Source organism: Oreochromis aureus, linkage group 7 (genome assembly GCF_013358895.1).
Source record: "Oreochromis aureus strain Israel breed Guangdong linkage group 7, ZZ_aureus, whole genome shotgun sequence".
NCBI lineage: Eukaryota > Metazoa > Chordata > Actinopteri > Cichliformes > Cichlidae > Oreochromis > Oreochromis aureus.
The window spans coordinates 48,391,358-48,415,398 of NC_052948.1; the positions used below are offsets into that span (position 1 = coordinate 48,391,358).

Consider the following 24,041-nt stretch of genomic DNA (forward strand, 5'->3'; position numbering starts at 1 on the left):
TTATCCGCAAATGTTCAAATTAATTGTTTTACAAAAATGCTGATAAAAAAAACAGTAAAGCACATTTTTTGATTAAGATCACACATTACAAATATTCACTTGCACTCCTAAACAGATAAATATTGTTTTAAGGGTTGTTTTAGTTGTACAGCACTCTAGTGTGCCGGCTCACATTTGGATAGAAAAACGTGTATTTATCTTTGGGAATTCAATAATCTTTAGTTGTTTTAAAGTAAACACTACTGGCCAGTCATTAGTGGCCAGTAGTGCCACCCATTTACATAGCACACTCAATCCCATGAATTGCCCGAGGCCTTTACTAGACAGAATAGGAAAAGCCATTCTGTAATCTCTTTAAAACACTCCCTTCTTTTTCCTCCTCCCTTGTCTTTCTCTCCTCCTCGCAGAGTCTTGCTCAGACCTTCACATGCAAAATAGAGCTGCGTGGTGCTTGAACTCTTTGTTCAGCTATGCAGTAGTGAAGAGGATTAACTCAAGCCAAGCGCCAGTTTTGGCATTTCATCCATCCCTTGGCTGACGGAGAGAGACTACCAAAAGCTACCTCTTTGCCTCTCTTCATCTAAATCTCCTCTTTACTCCCTTCCTGTTCTCTTTTTCTCCTTCTGTCCTTTTCCCCACTCTTTTTCAATTATGACTCTGTTATCAGAAGATCAGTCCGTGAGGCCCCAACCCTGCCGGGTCTCTGAGCCTGGCAAACACATCAGCACTTCTCTGCACCAGTACTCAACAGACTGCAATGGCAGTAATGTGGACTATGTAGATAGTGTGGAAGACTCTGTCTTTGGAGCTGTGGAGCCTCACAGGCGCTCTCGGGGGCGCCTTATTCTCCACGGCCTGGTCATGTTTGGAAGGGAATTCTGCTATGCCGTGGAGGCAGCTTTTGTCACGCCGGTGCTCCTGAGTGTGGGCCTGCCCCAGAGTCTGTACAGCTTGGTGTGGTTGATCAGCCCCATCCTGGGCTTCCTGCTCCAGCCCATCATCGGTTCAGCCAGCGACTATTGCCGCTCGCCGTGGGGCCGGCGGAGGCCTTACATCCTGGCACTGGGCATCCTCATGCTTGTGGGAATCACCCTGTTCCTTAATGGAGATGCTGTCATCTCAGGTGAGGGATGAGTGAAGAAAACGTGAGGGTGAGGAATTCAGACAGAACAAGAGTGGAGGCAGTGTTGTTATGTCAGAAAATGCTTTGAGGCCACGCTAGCTTTGATTTAAAAGTATTCCGAAGATTTACTATCAGGCTCCACTCCTGTGGCTCCCAGTTTGGATTCGGGAAACAGGCAGCCTCTCTACTTTGAAGATTAGGCTTAAAGGGTTCCTTTTTGATAAAGCTAGGGCTGAATCAGGTGACCCTAAGCACTCTCTTAGTTACACTGCAATAAGCTTAGGCTGCTGGGGGGGCTTCCTGTGATGCACTTAGCATTTTTTCTTCATTCACCTCGTTTCACTCTCTGTGTGTATACACCACTCTGCATCTAATCATTAGTCATTATTAATCTATGGCTCTCTTCCACAATAAATGAATGTGTCTTTCCCCTTACACCTAACCAGTCGTGGCAGATGGTTGCCCCTCACTGGGCCTGGTGTGAGCCTCCTGTTAAAAGGGAGTTTTTCCTTCCCATTGTCACCAAATGCTCGTGTGATCATTGGAGGTTCTTTCGAATATTGTCGATTCTTTACGTTACATACCTTATATAAAACACATTGAGGTGATTGTTGTAGGAATTGGTGCGATATAAATAAATATGAACTGATTTAGGTTTTGCTGTCTTCTTTTACCTGCAGTACGAGGTTAAGGGCAAGTTTCAACCTCTTTGTAAGACTTTTAAGGACTCTGAATCCAAAATTCTACTTGTTCACAGAGTTTGGGGATAAAGCGATACATTCATCATGAAAAGAAAAAAATAGGGCCCAGAGATGCTCCATTCGAAGCCATTAGACTCCAGACAGCATCACAAGAGCGTCTGCACACAAAAGAATCTGTTACCATAAAAAGCAATATTAAGTTGGGTAAAAAGCCTTCTCTTAAAAAACAGAAACACTAACTGATTCACTGCTGGCAGTGACAGCGTGTGTGTGATTGTTCAGCATCCTGTGGAATCATTTGGAGATAAAATGCACATTTGGCCATAATATAAGTCACTCTGATTTGAAGCACATCATCCACTTAACCCAAATCATTGTTTTTGATTGAAAAATCATGAAAGCAACACTCTGCAAAAATGTGACAAACTCAGATTCAGAGGTTTGCTTTGTGAGGAATAATGGAAACCGGTGTGTATGTGCAGTTTTTATTCAGAATTTGTAAGCTGTACATTTAAAATGCAGCAATCAGCTCAACAATAACATTTGTTAATTGTCTTAATTGTGATTATTGGCAAGTAGTTTGAACCTTTTTCACTCTCACACTTCCTTTGCCTGGATATTAAAACACAATTAAACTAGATGCAGTGTTGTTGTGGTTAATTTCCTTTTCAATCAAACTTAGTAGCGCAGACGTTGAGAGTTTTTTTAACATGATGAACATCACCATCACGAGTCACTGCTATGAGTTTGTTAGGGTTTTTTTTACCTCTTCACTTATAATTTTGATGATGCAAAAATAAAAATAAAAAATCACTCTGTTCTGATAAAACACACAAAGAGAATTATTTTTCTTCAATATCATCCAAAGTGTTGAAGGTGGTTCAGTTTAGCCTGAAGCTGTTAGAGGATTTTTTGTGCGTGTTTTCAGGCAAAAAATTACAAAAATAGACAAATAAACAGTCAAGGAATTAAAGATAAGGGCTCCTGGCTTTCTTATAGCCCTCTTATGAACTATAAAGTATGTCTCCTGACGTAGGCTGGATAAGCTGATTATCTCTCCTTGTTCCCCTGGGCCGTAGTAAATGCCAAAGCAGTCGTGTGACATAATGTTTTCTATTGTCGTAGCTGCCCTCTTCTTAAAGATGAAAAGCCTAACGCTGGCCAGCACCTCCCAGAGTTGCTCTTTTGGTGTTAAATTGTTTTTTTTACTTTTTTTTGCCACTTCAGACTTTTTTTTAAAGACATGACAAGCTAAAAATCCTTCCTTCACCTGTAGTTTTAATGGAATGATAAATCTGTCTTTCAGTATTCACTTGTATCTCTTAATGAAATCGTAAAATTGTCTTTAATAACTTCTAATTACACATTCTCTTGTGGTATGATTTGACATCTTTCATATCTCTAAAAGAGCAGCTTAGTGTTCAAACATTCATAACTGACACCATAATTGCTATGGCATCAGTTATAACAGGTTTTCTTTTTTTAATTATTTTATTGTTATTTTAAGTGCCTTCCGACGTGCTTGTCCTCTGAGGTTCTTTCTTGTGAAGTGTATCAAGCCTAATTAAACTTGTGAATGTGACAGATAAGGCTCCGTAGCGTACTGATGGGGTCAGTGTGTTGTTATTTTAATCTTTCTCTGCGGTACGTGCTGAGTGCTGATGTGTACTGTTGTTTTCCAGCACTCGTCAGAGATAGGTCGCTGAAGAGCATATGGGCCATCGTGGTGGTGATGTTTGGAGTCGTGCTGTTTGACTTTGCTGCCGACTTCATCGATGGACCCATTAAGGCCTACCTGTTTGATGTGTGTTCACATGAAGACAAGGAAAGAGGCTTGCACTACCATGCTCTCCTCACAGGTATGTAACACAAACACTGTTTGGTTCTTGCTTCAATACTTACAGCTTTTGTGTTTTGTTTAGACTTATTTATGCCGGTTACGTTGGTGATTGTTTCCTTTTGCTGGATTTGGACTTTAGTTAGGCAATAATTTTATGTTCATTCTGAATCTGAGCAACTCACAGTAACGCTTTATGGAAGTACGCCTCCCAAACTTCTCCTGCTGTGACTGAGTGGGTGGAGATGCACATATAGAGGGAGTGTGAAAGTTTCAGTGAACTGTGTCTGTTTGTCGGCGTGTTAAACTGTGGGTGGAAGCTATGTCTGTTTTTTTGACTTGTGAGTGCAAACAAGAGTTCACTTGGGAAATGTTCGATAATTTGAGATATATACATATATGCTTTTCTTAGTAAGTTTGTCTGTAACAATAAAAGTTAGGTCAGGCAAGGATAAAGCATGAATATAAGAGCACAACTGATATAACAGCTGGCTGATGATATTAGCCAATATAATGGTATAGATAAATAATTTTCATTTATCAACTAATGAAAATTTAAAAAAGTAAAGAAGAGACAGGTATAAATGTCCTTCAACCATGTTATGAGTTTTGGCCTTTTTCCACCAGAGGGCACTCTTTATGGCCCAGAAAGTAACTGTTTTGGGTTATTTAATAGAAAACAAGAATGTTGTACTCATAAATATACATTGATTTGTGTGTAACTTTGTCTTTCAATAAAGTAATGCATACTCTGGAATTAATTCACTAAAAATACATGCCGGTTTGCCATCATATTGCGCTGTCATCTTTAATTTCATCACTGTATGCTTCATGTATATTGCTAGAAACCAACCACATAAATAATACGTCCATAAGTTACTTTCAATTTTAAAATCCTCTTTCTTCTTACCTCAAGCCTCATCTCCTGAACTGAAGTCAGGGCTGTAACAAACAGAACCACGCATGCACATGCTATTATTTTACTGATAATGTCATAATTGCTGGCCGTCAGCAGATCAGACATGCGACCCTCCCATCTCCGGACAGCTGACAGCGAGCTGGCTAAACAACAATAACAACAGCTCGTTATAAGCTAACATTATGCCAGCTAATCTTAGGCTCGATGTTCTAAAAATCACCCTTTCCCTTTGATTAACAGTTTGATAATATTTCCACATAGTATGAGCTCTAACAATGTTAGAGCTACTGGCTAACAGCAGCAGCAGAGCTTACTGCCTGGCTCTTGTGGTCAAGGCATGAAGATCACAGTGCCTCTTGGTGTTTCTGTCCTTGCTTGACTGTTTGCCTTCTAGATTTAATTGTGGTGTATTTTGCCCTCTTTGAAGGTAAATGGTTGTTGGTGAGAACCATGCGCACATGATGTATCAGAAGAATACAACGTGTTGGATGTCTCAAAATCCAGTTGGTGGCACATAGGAATTTCAGTTTGCTCCCTGTTTTTCCTACAGGGTTGGGACACCTGTCAATACTCATATAAAGCCAAACATAAGATGCATAAATAACTACACACTTTAGGGAAATGTTTGTGTACGTGAAGAAAAGAAATATCAGCCAATTTTTTTAATGTTTAAGTCACCAAATATTGGTCTGAAATTTTCTATATCAGTCAGGATCTACTGAAGATACACTATACTGCCAAAAGCATTTGCTAATCTGTTTTCACATGCATATGAACTTAAGTGACATCCCATTTTTAAGATCTTGCTTGGTGCACTGGTGTACAGTCATGTTGGAAGAGGAACAAAGCTGGGAGCATGAAATTGTCCAAAATGTCTTGACATGATGAAGCATTAAGAGTTGCTTTCACTGAAACTAAAGGGCCGAGCCCAACTCTTAAAAAACACCCCAGCACCATAATCCCCGTTCCACCAGACTTTAAATTAACCACAATGCAGTCAGATAATACCCTTTTCCTGGCAAATGCCAAACCCAGACTGGTCCATCAAATGGCCAGCTGGAGAAGCACGATTCATCACTCTAGATTAAACTCCTCCACTGTTCTCATGAAGCTCTCTATGCAGTTTTCCTTATCTAATTTAAAGCCCACATGAAGTTTGGAGGTCGGTAATGATTAACAGCAGAAAGGCACATTATGTGCCTCAGCATCCACTGACCCCTCTCTGGGATTTTACTTAGCCTACCACTCTGTGGCTGAGTTGCTGTTGTTTCAGTTCACTTGGGTGGAATGACTGTGGAATATGTAGTAGCAAGGAAATTTCACGACTGGACATGAACATGTTAGCACTCTGGAATTCACTGAGCTCCTGAGAGCAATGTTTCTAGAAGCAGCCTGCATGCATAAGTGCTTGATCTTATACACCTGTGACCATGGAAGAGATTGAAACACCTGAAATTCACTGATTTGGATGGGTGAATGAATACTTTTGGCAATATAATGCATCTAAAAGTAACAAAATGATACACCTGTAAACCTCTCCAACACATCGTGCTTCATTGTTTATGTTCATTTGAAGATATTTCTTTTTCAAATGAATTGCTTCTGCAGGTATAGTGATTCATGTTTAAGCATAACATCTGTGTTTAGTTATTGCAAGTGAATAATGCCCTTTACAGTTTAAATGCTCAAGTCAATTTAAAAATGGCAAACACAGATCTATAAACTGTTCATTACAGCTATAAGGAAAGTGTAAGCATTAACAAAGGATGGTGATTGTGTGTATACATAAGGGATTCCTCAAATACTGTGAAAACTGTAGTATTTTAGTGTTTTTGAGCTCAATTCTACAGTATGGTTTTACAGTTAAAAAGTCAAACCCCAAACAAAAATGCATGAGAGGCGAATGAAAAATTAAGCACCCATCATTCAAAAGCCTGTAAAACCACTTTTAGGAGCAATAAATTGAGATAATCATTTTCAGTCTCACACATTATTATGGAGGGTTTTTGGCCCAGTCTTCTTTTTATAGTTGTTTCAGTTTATCGAGGTTTACAGACATTCATTTACACACATCTCTATTAAAGGTCCACTACAGCATTTTTAATCAAATTGAGGTCTGGACTTTTCAGCTATTCTGTTGCAGATTTGCAGTTTTGCTTTAAAATGTTGCAGTGTTTCATGACCTAATTTTGATTAATCTTTTGCTGTTGGACAGATGGCTTGACATTTGATGCTGGAATACTTTGGTATACAAAGGAGTTCACTGTTGACTCAATGACTGAAAGGCCCTGTGGCTACAAACAAGCCCAAATCATCAGCCTTCCACTACTTCTGCATGTTGCGCTGTGTATTATGACCAAATATCTTCACTTTGGACTGCTCTGTTCCAAAAGTCTTGTAGTTCACTCAGGTGCAGTGTTGTAAACCTAACCTGTGAAGTGCTCAGCACAGGTTAGGTTTGCTTTTGTGGAATTAGTGAGTTTTGGGGGCATAACCCGCTTGTCTAAGGCCAGAGCATGGAACTGCAGATGAGCTTTTGTGTGAGTGCGTTCCTGCCTTTCATAACTTTGTTCACTCCTTGATGCAGTTCCATTAGTTTTCACCCAGCACTTAACCTTCATGTTATGGCCAAATGGCTGAACTGATGAATAGATCTTCCCTTTTGTACAATTAATACGGTGTATGTTGAGCAGGTTCGCACTACAGTAAGTTCTCAGGGACATATTGGATGTAGCATGACATCAACCAGCACATCAGTTTCTCCTATCAATTTTCATTTACGTCTGATGTTTACTTCTGATTAAATAATATGTTTAGGTACACAAAGCTGCTGCTGTGCTGTTGACAAGACTCTTTGGCAGGAGGGCGAGTTAAACGTTTTTCAGTGAGGTAAATTAATTTGCACCTCTTTGTCATCCAGTGGACCGTTTATCAAAGAAAAGGGGAAAAAGATTAATATTATCACTTTTTACATTGCTGGAGGTATAAATTCAAATATCCTTTAAAAAGTTAGTATGTACACTAGCATGCTTGAAGATTAAAGTTGAATATAAAGTTGAATATAGTTTGATGTGCAGACTTTACATATAATGCTTCAATATATGAGTGTAAACTTTAAGATCCCCCCCGCTTCCCCTAATTTCCATTTCCAACATTTCTGGAAGGCAGTGTAATTCTTTTTAATAATTTGAACTGAATATAATTTGAATATAATTTCCATGTTGATACCCATAATATTTTCACACTGGATGAGTTCACAATGAACAGATAAAAATTGCAGCATACTGTAGTGCAGTGAATGTGGTATTTTTGTATATTTTTGTTATTTCTGATGCACTAATGAAGCATTATAAACTTAAAGAATATTTCCCAAAGTAGCTCACAAAGAAAGACAGACAGGATCAAGCAAAGTTTCTTTCATGGACATGATGATGATGTTTTTGGTCTGAGAGTGGTGTGCTCAGCTCAAATGTCAGCAGGCACTGGGTGGTGTGAGCATTTGAGTTAGGCAGTAATCCAGCCGTGAGCTAGTCATGTGTTACACAGTCATGGGTCTTAGCTGAGAGAGACCGGAGCCAGGCACATGACTGCCATGTCTGGTATGTGAAGTTTTAGTACTGTACTGAATACTTTTACATCTGAAAGTCGTGTTTTTAAACCATGTTAATCAGTATAACATGCATATTATTACTGTACAACAGGATTTCTTAAATAAATAATTCCATTGGCTGAGCTAAGTCAGAGATGGTTATATGAATCCAGTTTATCAGCAACATACTAATAACTGTTTGACGAGGTCATTAGTCAAGCTGAAGGCTAAGATCTCTATGTGCATGTTAAGTATTAATCTATAAAGATTTATTTTCTAATGTTTTCTGACTTTTTCTGTGCCTCGAATCACCAGAACAGCGTGCTCTCTGTGGGTGTAGACCTCCTCATTTCCAAATGAACCTCTGGGTTTTCCTCTCCTTAACAAAACATAGACACAGTGGAGCTGTGACTCCCTCCATCGGAGACAGGGGAGGGTTGGGCAAGGAAAAATTTGCATGTTAAGATATAATTTAGGGCAAAGATATGAGTTTTTAGGATTGTAATTAATGTCAGGAGATGAACTTTATCTGTGGACTTGATCAAATGAGGTTGTTGGTACCCCCCAGGGGTACTTTGGAGAACTGGAAAAGGTGTGAAGCTTTGTTTTTTTCTTATTTATAACAATGTCAGTCCTGCATTATTCCTAAACTAATTAGGATTATTTTTTAAATGTAAATTTGATAAACTGCATTTGATATTCAGCATTCCTGTTTTCATTGCTACGGCAATGTGTGAGTGGGAACCCTTGTTTTCAATATTTAATGAAGGATTAAATGTTACAACAGTATTCAGAGTATAGAGAAACAACACAGTTGTATGAGGCCTTTTTGTGCAATGACAAAAGAAAGCAAAGAAATAAAAGCGACCAAGAAAAAGACCTAAGAAAGCATGTGATCATTACAGAGAATGACAAAGACTTTTTAAACCCTGTTTTTTAGATTTGGTTCAATACAACCAAGATCTTCCAATACTTTGTCATAAATAAGGAGATGTTTTTTGAACTATTGTATCTAAGTGATTTTCTTCACAGGGTTGCTGTTTAAAAAAGCTCAATGGCTCAATCCTTTATTGTACTTGTTTGCTTTGTGTTGGCAAGGGGGTATTTGTAAAATACTTCACGCTGGGATGCAGTATTTATGATGATGAAAGTTTGATAACCACGGGTTTTTACATTTTTACAATAAATCTATGAACTGTTTGCAGCACCATCACGATTGAGAACAATCAGCCTTGAATCTAACCACTTCAGCCTTTTTTTTTTTTAACTTTTTACTTGAGTGAAACTGTAGGTGCAGACAATACAAATGTCGACTATTACAGTTTTAGAAAAGACCAGAAAGAAAAGAAAGGAACTCTCTTGAACCAGGAATTGATGCCGCATCAATCTTCAAGTCATGCAGACATAAGTGAAGCGTGACTCCTGAAGTGGTTATTACTGTACCTGCCAATGACTAAAATGTAGAAAAATAGCCTCTATTGAGGTGAGCAACTATAGAGGACTGCAGAGGCAAGAGTTAATGGACAAAGTTAGTGATTCAACAAAAACAATCAAGTAGTTTTATCACCCCAATTCATAAAAAGTTTGGATGCTGTGTAAAAACAAAATGAAACAGTCTGCAAGTCTAATGAAGTTTATTCACAATAGAGCACAAAAAACATTTGAACATTTTACTATAAGATATGAGCTCATTTTGAATACATCTCAAAATGTTTAAAGTGAGAGGTGCTAAAAAGAAACAGAAGGAACATTTTACAATGAATTAGGTTATTTGGAAACATGTCAGTAACACGACTGGGTATAAAAAGTGTCTTAGAGAACATCATCTGCAGTTCATAGTATCCTGAAAAGATTTAGAAACTCTGGAGAAATCTCTGTGGGCACAGGACAAGGCAGAAAATCAATACTGTCTGCCTGTGAACGTCTGGACCTCAGACTGCACTACACTAAAAACAGGCGTGATGCGATCATTGAAATCACTGCATGGGCTCAGAAACGCACAAAAAAAGCCATATATGAACATGATCGAAGCTCATTTCAAACAGGCGAAGTGGAAAACTGTTCTGTGGCCAGATGAATCAAATGTGAAATTCTGATCGTATGAGAGTTTCTATAGAATTTGCAGCTTGCACATCTAGAAAGACACCGTCAATGCTGAAAGATATATACAAGTTTTAGAGCTCCCATCCAAACACCTTTTTCTTCTCATATGTTTCAGTAAGTCAACGCTTAACCACATATTGAATCTATTAGAACAACATGGCTTCATAGTAGAAGAGACCAGGTGCTGAACTGGCCTGCCTGCACTCCAAACGTTTTACTAACTGAGAACATTTTGCCCATCATGAAATTAAAAATATGACAAAGAAGAACCAGGATTGTTACACAGCCAGAATTCTACATTAGAAAATAATGGGACAACATGGTTTACTAATGTAGGATGGCCCCTACGTCTTTATGTGTCCTCATTCTAAACATTTTGCAAATTTTCTGTGTGCTATTGTGAATAAAATAAAGTTGATAAAATTTGTAAATCATTGAAATCTATTTTTTGATTGACAAGTTACACAGTGATTACATTTTTTTGGAATTGCTGTGTAATTCTGTCTTTTAATTTTGTTATTTGGTTATTTTGCTTTTGGCATGTGGTCAGTTAAACACATAATCACGTTAAAAAAGAAAACTCAGTCTCTTCCTGTTATTTTAGAAAGAGGCGCATTATAAGAATAATGTCATCACATTATAAAAACTATTAGTGGTGTATTTTTATGTGTTGCAAAAGCCACCAAGTTATAGAGAGGCAGTGATTCACTGAGGGTTCACTGAGGGTTCACTGAGCTATCCATAGCTCAGCAAAATTATGACGCTGACATAAAAAGGCAGCTGTCTCCACTAAACAAAATGCTCCATAATGACGCAGTCCATCTCGAGTGTGGAGGCTGTGTCGTTAATCAAAGACTGGTGTGATATGTCTCTCCAGTGTTGTGTGCAGGTGATAATTCGCTTCATAATAGTACGCCGCGACAGTGACAGACAGGCTAAATCCAGATTCCTGATGAGACATATCCATTGCCTGGATGTTCATCTTAGCTTATGTCATCTAACCTTAGCACTGACGTTAAAGTACAGACAATCTACATTCGAGCTTAAGCACAAACACTTGTGTTAGAAATACTCTGGAAAAAGCAGAAGTATTGATTCAGGTTCCTTATGCAAATAAAAGTGAAACACTATAAAGTAACTCTTTTTAACTCCACAAACAGCTTTTGTGCAAACCTCAATGAACCTCCACCTGCCAATTTCATTTAACAAGCAACACTGCAAGAGTGCAAACCTTCACCATGGCAGTTCACTCACTGGGCAGTATTTGTATTTAAGAAAACAGTGTTGTATTTTTTATATATTCATTTTGTTTTCATTGTTTTTCTTAAACGCACTTTTAGATGTTTGTAGTGCAGTAAAAAAAATTGCAAAGTTCAGGCTTTTGTTGTTCGCTTTGTTGAAAACTATTTTGATATACTTGACAAAATTTTGAATATTATTATTTTTCTATCAATTTTATTGTTATGGATATAGTACATGTGTAGCATTCATTTCATCGTTTAGTATTGTTTTTAATATGCAGTAATAAATGCCAAGTGAAAGTTTTTGCTCACCAGTTTATTTGGTTTAAAAAAAAAACAATACAATAAAATAAAATAAAATGTATTCAGGAGGATTGTACTGTATACTGTATAATGTATTTAAACAGTTAAAACCTGTAGTGCACACCACACTTGCAAGAATCATAGTTTCTAAGTTATAAAGCTTTTTTTTATCAATTTTTGACCAACAAATCATTAAGTTGACCTTGAAGACCTTTTATTTGTTAGCCTGACCCCACTCTACACCCCTACACAATTTTACCAGAATTCATTCAAAGCTTTTCAAGCTGTCGTGAAAAGCTATCGTGTTTACAGACAACATGACTCATGCTACCAGAAACATAAACACTTTGGCAGACGTAATAAAAAAATATTAATTCGTGGGAATATTTTTTCAGCCTTGACTCTAGTGAATGTCCTCTGCTTAAACATCTGCTATGTAGAACACAAGCAGAGGAAAACAAGGGAGTTAAAAAAATAACTCTATTTGCTGTTACCTACATTATAGACGGGCCACTTTGCCTGAACAGAAAAAGTTAGGAGTGGATTCAGAAGATGTGGGAACACTAAGATCAATTTTCAGTTGAGTTCAATTTATACAGCGCCAAATCACAACAACAGTCACCTCAATGCACTTTATATTGTAAGGTAGACCCTACAATAATACATACAGAGAATAACCCAACAATTATATGACCCCCTATGAGCAAGCACTTTGCGACAGTGGGAAGGAAAAACTCCCTTTTAACAGGAAGAAAACTCCGGCAGAACCAGGCTCAGGGAGGGGCGGGGCCATCTGCTGCGACCGGTTGGGGTGAGAGAAGGAAAACAGGATAAAAGACATGCTGTGGAAGAGAGACAGAGGTTAATAACAAGTATGATTCAATGCAGAGAGGTCTATTAACACATAGTGAGTGAGAAAGGTGACTGAAGAAGAAACACTCAATGCATCACGGGAATCCTCCAGTAGCATACGGCAACTAAGGGAGGATTCAGGGTCACCTGATCCAGCCCTAACTATATGTTTTAGCAAAAATGAAAGTTTTAAGCCTAATCTTAAAAGATCAATGTTAGTGGTACAGCCTGGGATTTAAAAAAAAAAACCCCACTAGAAGTAAGTCATATTCATTTCTTTTGTGAGTCCCAGTAGAGTTTGTGTGCATGATGTGATCAGTTGAGCTGCGCTGCCTCAGGTCTGATTTAGCCCACCGAATTTAACAAGACATAAGCACATAATCCACATGAGCCACAGTGGGTGATTTCCAGTCCCTAGACAGCATAAACCTTGTATAAAGGTGGGATTCAGTGAGTAAATCTAATAAGCATTATCATCTTAAATTTATATTGATGCCTGCTACCCTTGGTGTAACCACACTCTCTGCACCAGTCCAACAGTGCATCACTGTAAACTTCACCACAGCAATGAAAAGTAACCAGTGTAGCTTGCACTCAGTTGCCCAGTATTTTCATGTTATCTTTGAATAGCACAAAGATGGTATACTTGAAGTTGTTTTGCAGGATATTTCACAGTATGAAAAAAAACTAATTTCATCAACACATCAGGTATAAAGCTGATATCAAAAGCTTATAAAATTGAGGCCATTACCTTTAAGCTTTAAATTCTGAGTCTATCAAATGTCACTGAGCAGCACCTGCATTTAAAAACAATCTCTCCTCCTCCTCTCCTCTTTCCTCATCGTTGAGTAAACTTCGCTCTCGTTCTTTTCTAACCCTGGGAAATACAGCAGTGATCAGTCACACTGTCTGACAAACTGTGCAGGCTGTTGTGTTTGCTGACATTTGCTGAGCTGTTTAAAAGATGCATTTAAAATGACTTGCCACTTGAAAAAATGTTACTCCCTTTTTGCTAGCGCTATTTCATCTCGCCATGTGTCATAAGAACCGATGGGGGACACCAATAGGATTGTCTTTTATATGTTATTGTTTCTCCATTTACAGTGAAATCAGTTTGATGTCTGGAAGGTGCAGTGAGGTCAAATAGCTCCCGCGTGAATAAACTTAAAGTAACAAGTGTTTAAATACTCAAATAAAGCACAGGTATCCAAAAACTCTATGTAAGTACAGTAACAACATATTACTTTTCCCACAGCTGAAAATATTCATCATATTTCTGTTTCTGTTATGAGTTTTCAAAGGTGCTGGTTCAGTGGTGTGTGCCAGTAAAAGTAATAAAATTAATTTTCTCTTCATTTATGGAACATACTGTGTGTACAGTTACATTTGGTTCTTTTAAAGAGTGTCAACAGATAAATGCGGTTTGCTTGAATAATATCTCAGATAAAATCCACTTGTTCAATCAGTTATTTGATCCAAATAATTTAATAATTTAATTTTCTTTTATGGAAAAAGTACGTTTATTCTTGGCACCAGAAGCTGTTAGCAAAAACTAGCTTTTGTAGCATGTTTCTTTTGACTATTTCTCAATGCAAAATTCCTAGAGTTTCAGGGGACCGTCTTTCATGTGCTGCAGTTTCAAATCCATCACCTTACACTTTCCCGCAGATGGCCTCTAATCATCTTCTTCTCTTCACTCTTTGATATGATGCAAAATTCATTGTTGAATCAGAGATCGCAAACACACCAGCCCCTCAGGCACCGAAGCAAAAACAAACCAGAACATTTCTACCATTAAAAAAAAATGTCAAGGCATGTCTGTCATTGCTACAACTACCTGATGGAAGATTTTAGGATGCTCAGAATCTCCTTCTGGGTGCTCTTGATTTGAATTTGGATAAACTGGTTTAATAATAAGCAGAAGCCCACTTTTTTCTGAAGTTTTTAGCCTGGGTAAAAGACCAGATAGAGATTTTTAGATCTTGGTATGATGACATCACCAGAACAGTAGGCCCTGAATGTCAGAGGTTAAAAGATGGGCTCCACTGCCCACATAACAAAATGCACTAGATAATAATGTGAAATAGGTTTATCAGAGGAGAATTTACATTAAAGAAATTCAGAGTTACAGCTAGTTGAGTTAAGCTAGTTGGTTTACACCTTAACTGCTTTGGTTACTGTCAAAGGTATCATGGAGTCATTTATCTACGTTATTTCAGCTTTAAGCAACTACAGAAAGCCCGATAGAGACTAAAAACAGAGCTTAGAACCAAGGAGATGTTCGATTTGCATTCTTTAGTTGGTCTTAACACAACATGCAATAAATGTCAGTGCAAATAACTGTTTTCTAGCTACTTTGTCATATCAGTTCAAAAGGAGGTTTCCCAACTCTTGATGCTGTCCCCAAGTGGTTGAAAATATTAGTTATTTCATCAGTCACCACTCTAGTCACCATGTATATAATTAATAGAGAACTCATGCGTTTGGTTCCTCCCCTTTACCTCTCACTGCTCTCAGCCATGCTTCTAGAACAATTCTTGGATCTACGCATTGTTTTAATCTTTTATTCTGTGTGCACCAGGCCTGGGCGGAGCATGTGGTTACCTGGTGGGAGCCATGGACTGGGGTCACTCCGTGTTGGGCCGTCTCCTTGGATCCGAGTACCAGGTCATCTATTTCTTCTCAGCGCTGACCTGGGGCATCTTCCTCACTGTGCACCTCTTCAGTATTCCAGAGCAACCTCTGGGCAAGGCACCATCTCCGTCTAATTCACCATCCAGCCCTCTTCGCCTACTGAGCTCTCATAGCAATAGTTATGGAGCACTTAAGGAGCCTGTCTCTCCTGTAGTCTCCGCATCTGTCACAGATCTCAGGCCCAGATCCTTCTCAGCCCTGGGAGAAGCCAATTCAGTGACCTCAAGCGTCAAACAGCCAAACAAAGAGGTATGTAACATGCATAAAAAGTCTTTCAGGGAGTTTAGTGCATTACCATAAGTGAATTACACAATACAGAGAGCCAATAAAACTAGTCAAACCTTGAAGTTGCCACAGACTATATTGAGATTCAAATGGTTAGTCAGGGTACGCTTGGCAGAGGAAACTATGGAAATAACACACTGAGTCTTGTTTAAAGGAGTCTGCTACTTTCTCTATAGTATTAAATGCTGATGTGAGATGCAGTATTCATGGATTTGTTGAAAGGCTATTGATACACCTGCCAGTCCATCTTACTATTCCTGCTTTGCTGAATGCTTTGCAGAACATCTTAGTATTTGATCTGTCTCCCCCTTTTGCTTTATTGACACCAGCCATACAGCTGGCATGAACTCTCCAAGTTTGTATAAATCCTGAAAAACTATGCTATCGCAGCAGGATCTAAGAGGGTTCCACAGAGAATCCCAAAGGCCGCTGAGATGCATGAATGCCTTGATATCAGAATCTTTCAAGAACCCCTATAAGTATAGAGTGAGGCTGGGGTCAGCTGAGTGTTCAGGAAAGACCAATGGAACACATCTACCCGAGTGTCATCTCAACGACTGCTTCAGCTCAGACAATACAACTTCTAGCTTTATAACTTCCTGCATTAAAAGTATATCTAAACTTTCCAAATGTGATCTGAGTCTTTTGAATTTCAGAGGGATTGATGCGATCACCTTCCTCAAAATCACCTTTACAGTTTTCATTTAAAGTTGTTTGATGAACTATCTCTACAATGTCGACCTCTTGCCTGAATATTCCTCCTCCTTCTTTTGTAGATTCAGCTTTCCATTGATGTTTCGCATTGGTTTATGTTTTGCTCATTATGTCAGAAAGGTTTAAGAAAAATAGATGCTAAAAGAATTGCTCCGTATATCTGCTATACTAGAAAACTAATAAGGGATGATTGTTCCATAGAGCGTATTTGTTTTTTTCTTTTTCAAGTCTTCCTTTTGCTTTAATCATCTCCTATCGTTAATCCTAAAGCCAACTCCTTAGTAGTAGTCCTTTATGCTGAATCCCTTCATTCAATCTAATTACAGCCTTTTATGGGGCATGAATGTTTTTTTAATTGTAGAGTCTTTTGAAGTGTTGTCACTCATGGGCTAAAAACACCACTAGCCGTGAAATACCAGCAGACTAATGAGCACTTTGAGAGGATTTTTTCTCCTGTCAGTTTTTTTAGCTGCTGGCACTGATGTCTGTGATGTTTTTTGTGTATTTGCAGGACCAGAAGAAGATGACGTTCAGGTTATTGATAAAAGCTATTGTCAATATGCCAAGTCACTACCGCTGCCTGTGTGTCAGCCACCTGCTGGGATGGACAGCGTTCCTCTGCAATATGCTTTTCTTTACCGATTTCATGGGACAGGTATTGATTTGCATGTGTCTCCAGTGAGCTTTTTAGAATTTCAAATAGTAACCAATCAATAACCTTATTTAAAAAGCTGGGCCATTTGCGACCACATAAAGGTTACAATTCTACTTGATACTTATCATCGCTGCGTCCTTTCTTTCACATCTTGCTGTCAGATTGTGTTCCTCTCCAAGGCCTCTGTCTGGTGAAAGAGATGAGAAAAAAGTGTTTATTTTTCTAAAGCCTTGAGTTTAGAATTACAGCCAACTCACCACAATGTTTTTGAATGAGATTGTGGAGTGCTAAATGCCAGCTGTTGCTAGACAGCTGCAACTATAAACTGTACCAATAAAACTTCAGAGCAGATGTCTTCAGCTGGATATTAGTCCAATTAACCACACTGCAACTGTTATATTTGCACTAAAAATGCTACAAAAGGCACTAACAAAAACATCAAGAGATCCAGTTCAATTTCTTAAATAGACTGAGCTGATTTCTAATGTCTAGTAACCACTTAATTCTCAAAGCACTTAATGATGCATTATTTTAAGCAATTTACATGCCAATAAGCAATTTAGGCAAGTTAAGAAAAACATTTTTGAAAAAGGTCATGAATAGAGCCCAGCCAATATGCAATATTTGATGAATTAAAAATCAGATATTTTGATATATTGCTGTTTTTCTTCTTTTAGATACAGGAAACCTAAAAAAGATTCCCCTCACATTAATGCTTATTTATTTACTTTACGATATTACACACCATTTGTTCTTCGTGGTGTTCTCAACGTGTCTTCCCGACAGGAAATGGCAGAGTACCCGTTGGTGGATAAACTCAGCATCTACAATCATAATTAGGTTGTAGAGCACCATTTGCTTTTGGAAGACTCCTTCCTTCACACTCATTGGCTAACAACGTAGTCATTACCGATGATTTTTGTGATGTCAGACTGTGAGCAGCGTTATTGCTTGTGAGCTTCTGATTGGCCATCAGATCTAACAGTCAGGGTTTAATCACCACCTGTTGCCTTGGCGTGTTCTTGACGGTGATTTTTTGAATTTTCATATGAACAGCGATCATTTTTCCAAATAAAAACAGAAAATCCTTGTACATGTGCAAACCGTCTCAATTATCCAAGCAAACAAAACAAAAACGATTAACATATAATTATCTAATTTACTCAGTTAGTTTGGTTTGCTTTGTTTGAATATGCCAATTAAGTCTTTGCCAGAAACAATTACCAGATTTAACGAAAATCATACCAGACTTGTTTTTTTGGATCCCTTAAAATAACTTACGTTCCAATGAGGTATGGTTCAAAGCAATTCAAAGCAATAACATTAGAGAGGAAAAGCAACACACTGCAACGTGTATCTGCGTTCAAGCTCCATTAAGCTGCCTGCTTGTGTGGGGGCAGATGGAGGGTGAAGGGAGGTGCAGCGTGTTGTTATTGTTGTGTGCAATCTTCTGTTGACATGTGCCATTATGATGAATGCTTTACAGTGTCACAGTGTGAATGCTGATCAAAGGATGCTCTTCACACCATGACTCTGCCTCGCTTCATTAAGCACAGATGCACCAACTTATCTAAAATTGCAGGCTTATTTCTTATCAGCAATGAGAAATGCATAGTCAGGCTCCCTGTTCGGCAACAGGGCTACAGACGTTTTCTTCATAAAGGAAAATAAAAGATAAAAGCGTGATTTTAAAAAGAAGTTGGCTGATGTCTGATATACAGATTAGTGAAGCCTTATGTTCAGGTTTCCTCAGCTTCACATGATGTTTTGTGTCCTGAGAATAGCGCTATACATTCTCCCTTCCTTTTTAAATGACCCTCCTCTCTTTTCAGATTGTGTATAAGGGGAATCCGTACGCCGATCACAACTCTACCGCCTATGCCACATATGAGAGGGGAGTAGAAGTTGGCTGCTGGGGATTGTGCATTAATGCAGTGTCCTCTGCTCTCTACTCATGTAAGTGGCGGTAATGTGTGAGGGGAAGTTATGTGAGAGAGTAGGAGTGGCAGGTGGAAATGGAAAATAGAGGGAAATTACATGCTTTTGCCAAGGCATCCTGAGCTGCGTTATTCTGAACACGTAAGTCCACATGTATGCTTCAAACATCCCCTGTTAAACAGCACGTGTGAACCTGAGAGAACTGTTGTGCTACATACTGCTCAGCCAAATAATGAAGGCTTGGCATGAACTCAGCTTTTCTAGTCTTTTGCTGTTGAGAAGGAGTCTTGGCTTCTAGGAAATGAAAAATGGCCTGTCCAGTTATATGTACAGACAGTTTTGGTACATCTAATGTACGCTAATCTAATGTTCACATGATTATCTACCCTGACTCCACACGCCTCATGCGGGTGTGTTGATCCATGAGTAATTTTAACTTTCCGTGACGTACATGTCTGTGTGTTTTCAGATGTGCAGCGCTTCCTCCTCTCATACATCGGACTGAAGGGATTATATTTTATGGGCTACCTTGTGTTTGGATTGGGCACCAGCCTGATTGGCCTTTTCCCCAATATCATAGCAACGCTCGTCCTCTGCAGTGTGTTTGGTGTTATGTCAAGCACACTCTACACCATCCCATTCAACCTGATAGCGGAGTATCAACGTGAAGAGGAGGTAATAAACTGGCAGTAGAAACACTTACTAGCTAAGGAAATGTTCAGGTTTCCTCAGTTTAAAAGGATCACATGGTTCTTCAATGAGCACATTTGTATATTGTACACTATACTGCATACCTATAGTGTTAATTTTCCATTTTTTCCACAGTGTAAAACATGTTTTGCTGCTGACAGCTATTGAGAGATGAACCTTGAAGTCTTTGATGCGTGCTGGAATTTCAATCCTTTCTAGATTTATAAAGGGGAAATTGTGCATTTACAATACTGTCATCAAAGTATCCAAGCAACGTGAGATAACACTTAACAATGAGATCCATGTGGTCAATCAGACAAAACAAAAGCTCTTCAGTTTGCAAAAAGCTCTTCAGTTTGGGGTAAATAATAACCCCATACTACAAAATAATTATCTTTTTCCTAGTATAACTTTTGGTTTGGGGAATGAATCAAATGTAGCCCTAATGTGTCCTTATGTGAAACTGTAACAGGCACAAATTGATTGACAAGCAATCAATCACGAAAATAATCTGCAGATTACAGTAAAAACATAAAAAAAACCTATTTATTATTTCTGGTGGGGGTTTTTTAGAAAGCATACTGTAAGAGTTAAGATGATTGAACATTTCTGAATGGTGTGAATGAAAGCTTTGATTTTAAAGGGTATACAACGACTGGAAACTTTAGCGTAGCTACTTCCTTTAATCGTGATTTCCGATCAAAATTTGAGACTAAGATAAAGCACTGCAGTGATGTGCAAAATCTTAAGCCACACCTCAATCTTTATATTTTCGTAGGAAAATGTGCAAAAACATGTCAATATACATGGGAACACGGTATGTAAGGGAAAAGCAGAGTGTGTCTGATTCTAATTAGTTTGAAAGTCAATGTTTGGTACGACCACTTTTGTGCTTCAACACGGCCTGAGCTCTCTCAGGCGGCTTTCTTGTCATTTCTTTAAGTAGTCTTCAGGAATAGTTCTCCAGGCTTCTTGAAGGACATTCAAAGCCCTTCTTTGGATGTTGGCTGCCCTTTATTCCATGGTCTGTTGAGATGATCCCACACTGCTTCATTTATGTTGAGGTCTTGGCTTTAGGGGGGTCCTTGGTGGCTGACTTTATTTTGTGTTTTTCAATCTGATTTTTCTACTCTGCACCAGCAGTGTCTTTGGGATCATTTTGATGCTGAAAAATGAAGCCTCTGCAAATAAGATATTTTTCAGATGGTATTCCATGGTGGATCAAAATCTGAGGGTCCTTTTCTGTATTAATAATTCCATTAATTTTGATAAGAACCCAAACACCTCATGCAGAAATGCAACCTATCACAGAGCCTCCGCTGTTTTTTTTACAGATGGCTGTACCAGTCACTGTTGACCCTGCCTCCTGACCTCCTCTTTACATTCTGATGATGATTTGAACCAAAATTATCAAATATGGATCCATTACTGCATAAGACCTGCTGCCACTGATTTTCCAGTTTTTATGATTTGGCATTCCTCGGCCTTTCGTCCTTTTCCCTTCCTGCTACCCTTCGACTGAGAACATTTGCATTGAGGCTGCTAAATCTCTCAGGTATGTCAGGTCTTTGCTGGTTTCTTTTTTCTTATTTCTTAAGGACATGACTTTCAGATACTGTACCTTTGCTACAGATTTTTTTATTTTTCCTTTAGGCCTGCAACTTTTGTCCTCAACTTGGTGTATAGTTTTCTTAAGCACAAACTGCACACCATGGTGAGATATTCTGAGTCTTTGGATGTTGTGTATCTGTATTATCTTTGGCATTTTTCATAGATTCAACTAAGGAAATGAGGAAAACAATCAAGTGTTTTTTCAACAGGCTGCTGGTAACAAAGTGTTTAAAGTAACAAGTTAAAACTGGTTCTTTTTTAACCTGTCTGATATGTGTAGACACGATGCTGGTTCATCTCTTAGTTAATTCTCTTTGTACTCTTAAACAAGGTCAGTCAATCTTCTAAAAATGTGGACTGAAAATGAGTGAACAGACAAACTCTGAACAAACAACAACAAACAAACAACCTTTATTTGTCACATACACAATTATACAGAGTACAACATGTAGTGAAATTCTTCTGCGAACAGGCTGCAGACATAGCCGCGCCATTCCAGGGCTTGGTTTTTTTTAGCATGAGGGGTCTAGCCAGGACCCTTACTGGATACCGGGTGAAAGATCTTCAGAAAGTCTAAAGAACTATTGCAGGAAAATCTGGCTCCTTGGAAGCAACATATAAAGAAATGAGGGGTGGCTTAAGACTTGTGCACAGTCCCATATTTTACTTCCTTAAAGTTTAAGTATTTACAAAAGACAGATCAAGAATGAGACACTTTACAGCCCCCGCAAAAACTATCCCAACTATTAATCCCATAATGCAACTGCCTCTACTCCTTCTGGCGGTTTTCTGTAGAAGTATTTAAAGTCTGAACGGAAACCAGAGATATTCACGAGGCTCTCCAAAACCATAAAGCCAGATACGTCGTTATTTATTCATCAATACCGTCCCAAGTAGAACGAAAGACTGAACTGACGTTTTTGTGTTAAATTGTTGTAATGCTCCCTTTTATACAGGTTAAATGGGGAATTAATTGATTTAAATATATCAAACAGTAGAAATTATCTGTCAGTCAAGTACACAGGCATTCATATTTTATTGTGAATTTGAAATTGCATCATTCAGTGTTACATCATTGTTGGAGGCTGCTCTTCAGAACAAGATTTTTGGCAAGATTTTGCCACTTATTTAAGTTACATTTATGCATTTAAATACCAAAAAAATAAAATATAAGATCAGATTTTCATTTTAAAGGTTCGGAATAACACTAAACTTTTTTCCCCCTTTTTTAAGTGTCCACATAAATGTTTTAATACCGGTTATAGTATTGCTGCAACATTCTCACCAAGTGTATGTAGTTCATCTATAAAACATAAACTGCAATGTCATTCATAAGGGGTTGCTTCAAAAATCAATTGTTTATTTTTTTCTGTCACGGTCAATCAATACCTGATTAAACTAAACCAGGTGAGAGTGTGATGGAATTCAACTTGCAACAACTGAAGCGAAGCTGAAAAGAATATATCTTTTTAAGAAGTGGTTTCTTCATATTCTCAGAGCCGTCTGTTTATCTACCTGTTTGTTTTTTGCCACGACCTCTCTGATTAAACTGAAATTGATGTTTCCATATATTGCTCTCTTGTTTTCCCCTCCCCGCCATCCTCCTCTTCTCTAATAACCTACAACCTCCTGTGCTTCCAGCAACAACTGAAGCTGCACGGAAGCAATAAAAGTCCTCGAGGCTCGGGAATGGACTGTGCCGCCCTCACTTGCATGGTCCAGCTGGCTCAGATCATCGTGGGCGTGGGGCTCGGTGCTCTGGTCAACGCGGCAGGAAGTGTGATCGTGGTGGTCCTCTCGGCTTCGACCATGTCTCTGCTCGGCTGCATCTTCATTGTCCTCTTCATCAGATATGTGGAATGAATGATTCTGCTCAAATGCAAATTTTAATGATATTGTTTTAATAAACAATGATTGCTCATTATATCATCATAACGTCTGCAATTTTTAATTTTACCTCAGTGGCCAATTACCTGCAGATTATGACATTTTTTTTAGGTTTCTCTGGTCTGGTAGATCCTAAAAATGGTCTCTTTTGGCTAAAACAGCAACTGATATCTTCTTCAGCTCTTGTGTCGTGGTGCTGCAGGCCAGATATTTGGCACACTACGTGCGCATAAACAATTTCATGTAGCTGTTGATATTGTTAGTTCATCAAGCAACAAAGTTTCACAGCAGTAGTCTAAAGTGCTTGCAGGCATCTGGATTTCTTTTAGCTTCTTGGAGACATTTCACCACCCATCTGCAAAGGGTTCTACAGTTAACATGAAGACACCAAACCAAGAGGGGTTTTCACTCAGCTGAAATACACATTACTGAATGATCTGTGCACTGGCATGACTGGTTGACAAATGGGCCGGAATAGCGAAGGGACCAACTGTGAAGGAATTGGACAGGAATAGATCGATAAGATAGAAAAGATCAACAGCACAGCATGAGAAGTACAGACAGTAGTTGCAGTGGATAACTTCATTACTTTTAAAACTCTGTTTCACTTCAGCTCTTTGTATGCTATAACTACACTCATCTCTGCTCTGCCACGTCTGAGCCATAATATCATTCATTTCATTCCATTCAGTATTAATCTATATTAGTCCAAAAAGCTCTAATCAGTTGGTCTAGCCTTTCCAAGTAATATCCTCCATTGGGGCCTATTGTACAGGCCTGTAAAACCAACCCAGATTAACAAGTGCCACGATCTAGAGGGGAGCTGCATTAACAGGTGTGACTGATAAGATTTGACCTGCAAGGCTACTCTGGCTTTTTCGTATAAGGGTAAGACACCT

The 24,041-nt window shown here is 38.6% G+C and overlaps 1 protein-coding gene across 1 annotated transcript; it reads left to right on the forward strand.

Moving 5' to 3' along the window:
- Positions 1-408: 408 nt before the first annotated feature.
- On the forward strand, positions 409-23,653 carry slc45a2 (solute carrier family 45 member 2). The gene is made up of 7 exons (XM_031754660.2): positions 409-1,123; positions 3,507-3,683; positions 15,250-15,611; positions 16,873-17,016; positions 18,849-18,972; positions 19,424-19,629; positions 22,897-23,653. The coding sequence occupies exons 1-7, from the start codon at positions 652-654 to the stop codon at positions 23,116-23,118; spliced, it is 1,707 nt and encodes a 568-aa protein (XP_031610520.1). The 5' UTR covers positions 409-651; the 3' UTR covers positions 23,119-23,653.
- Positions 23,654-24,041: the final 388 nt, after the last annotated feature.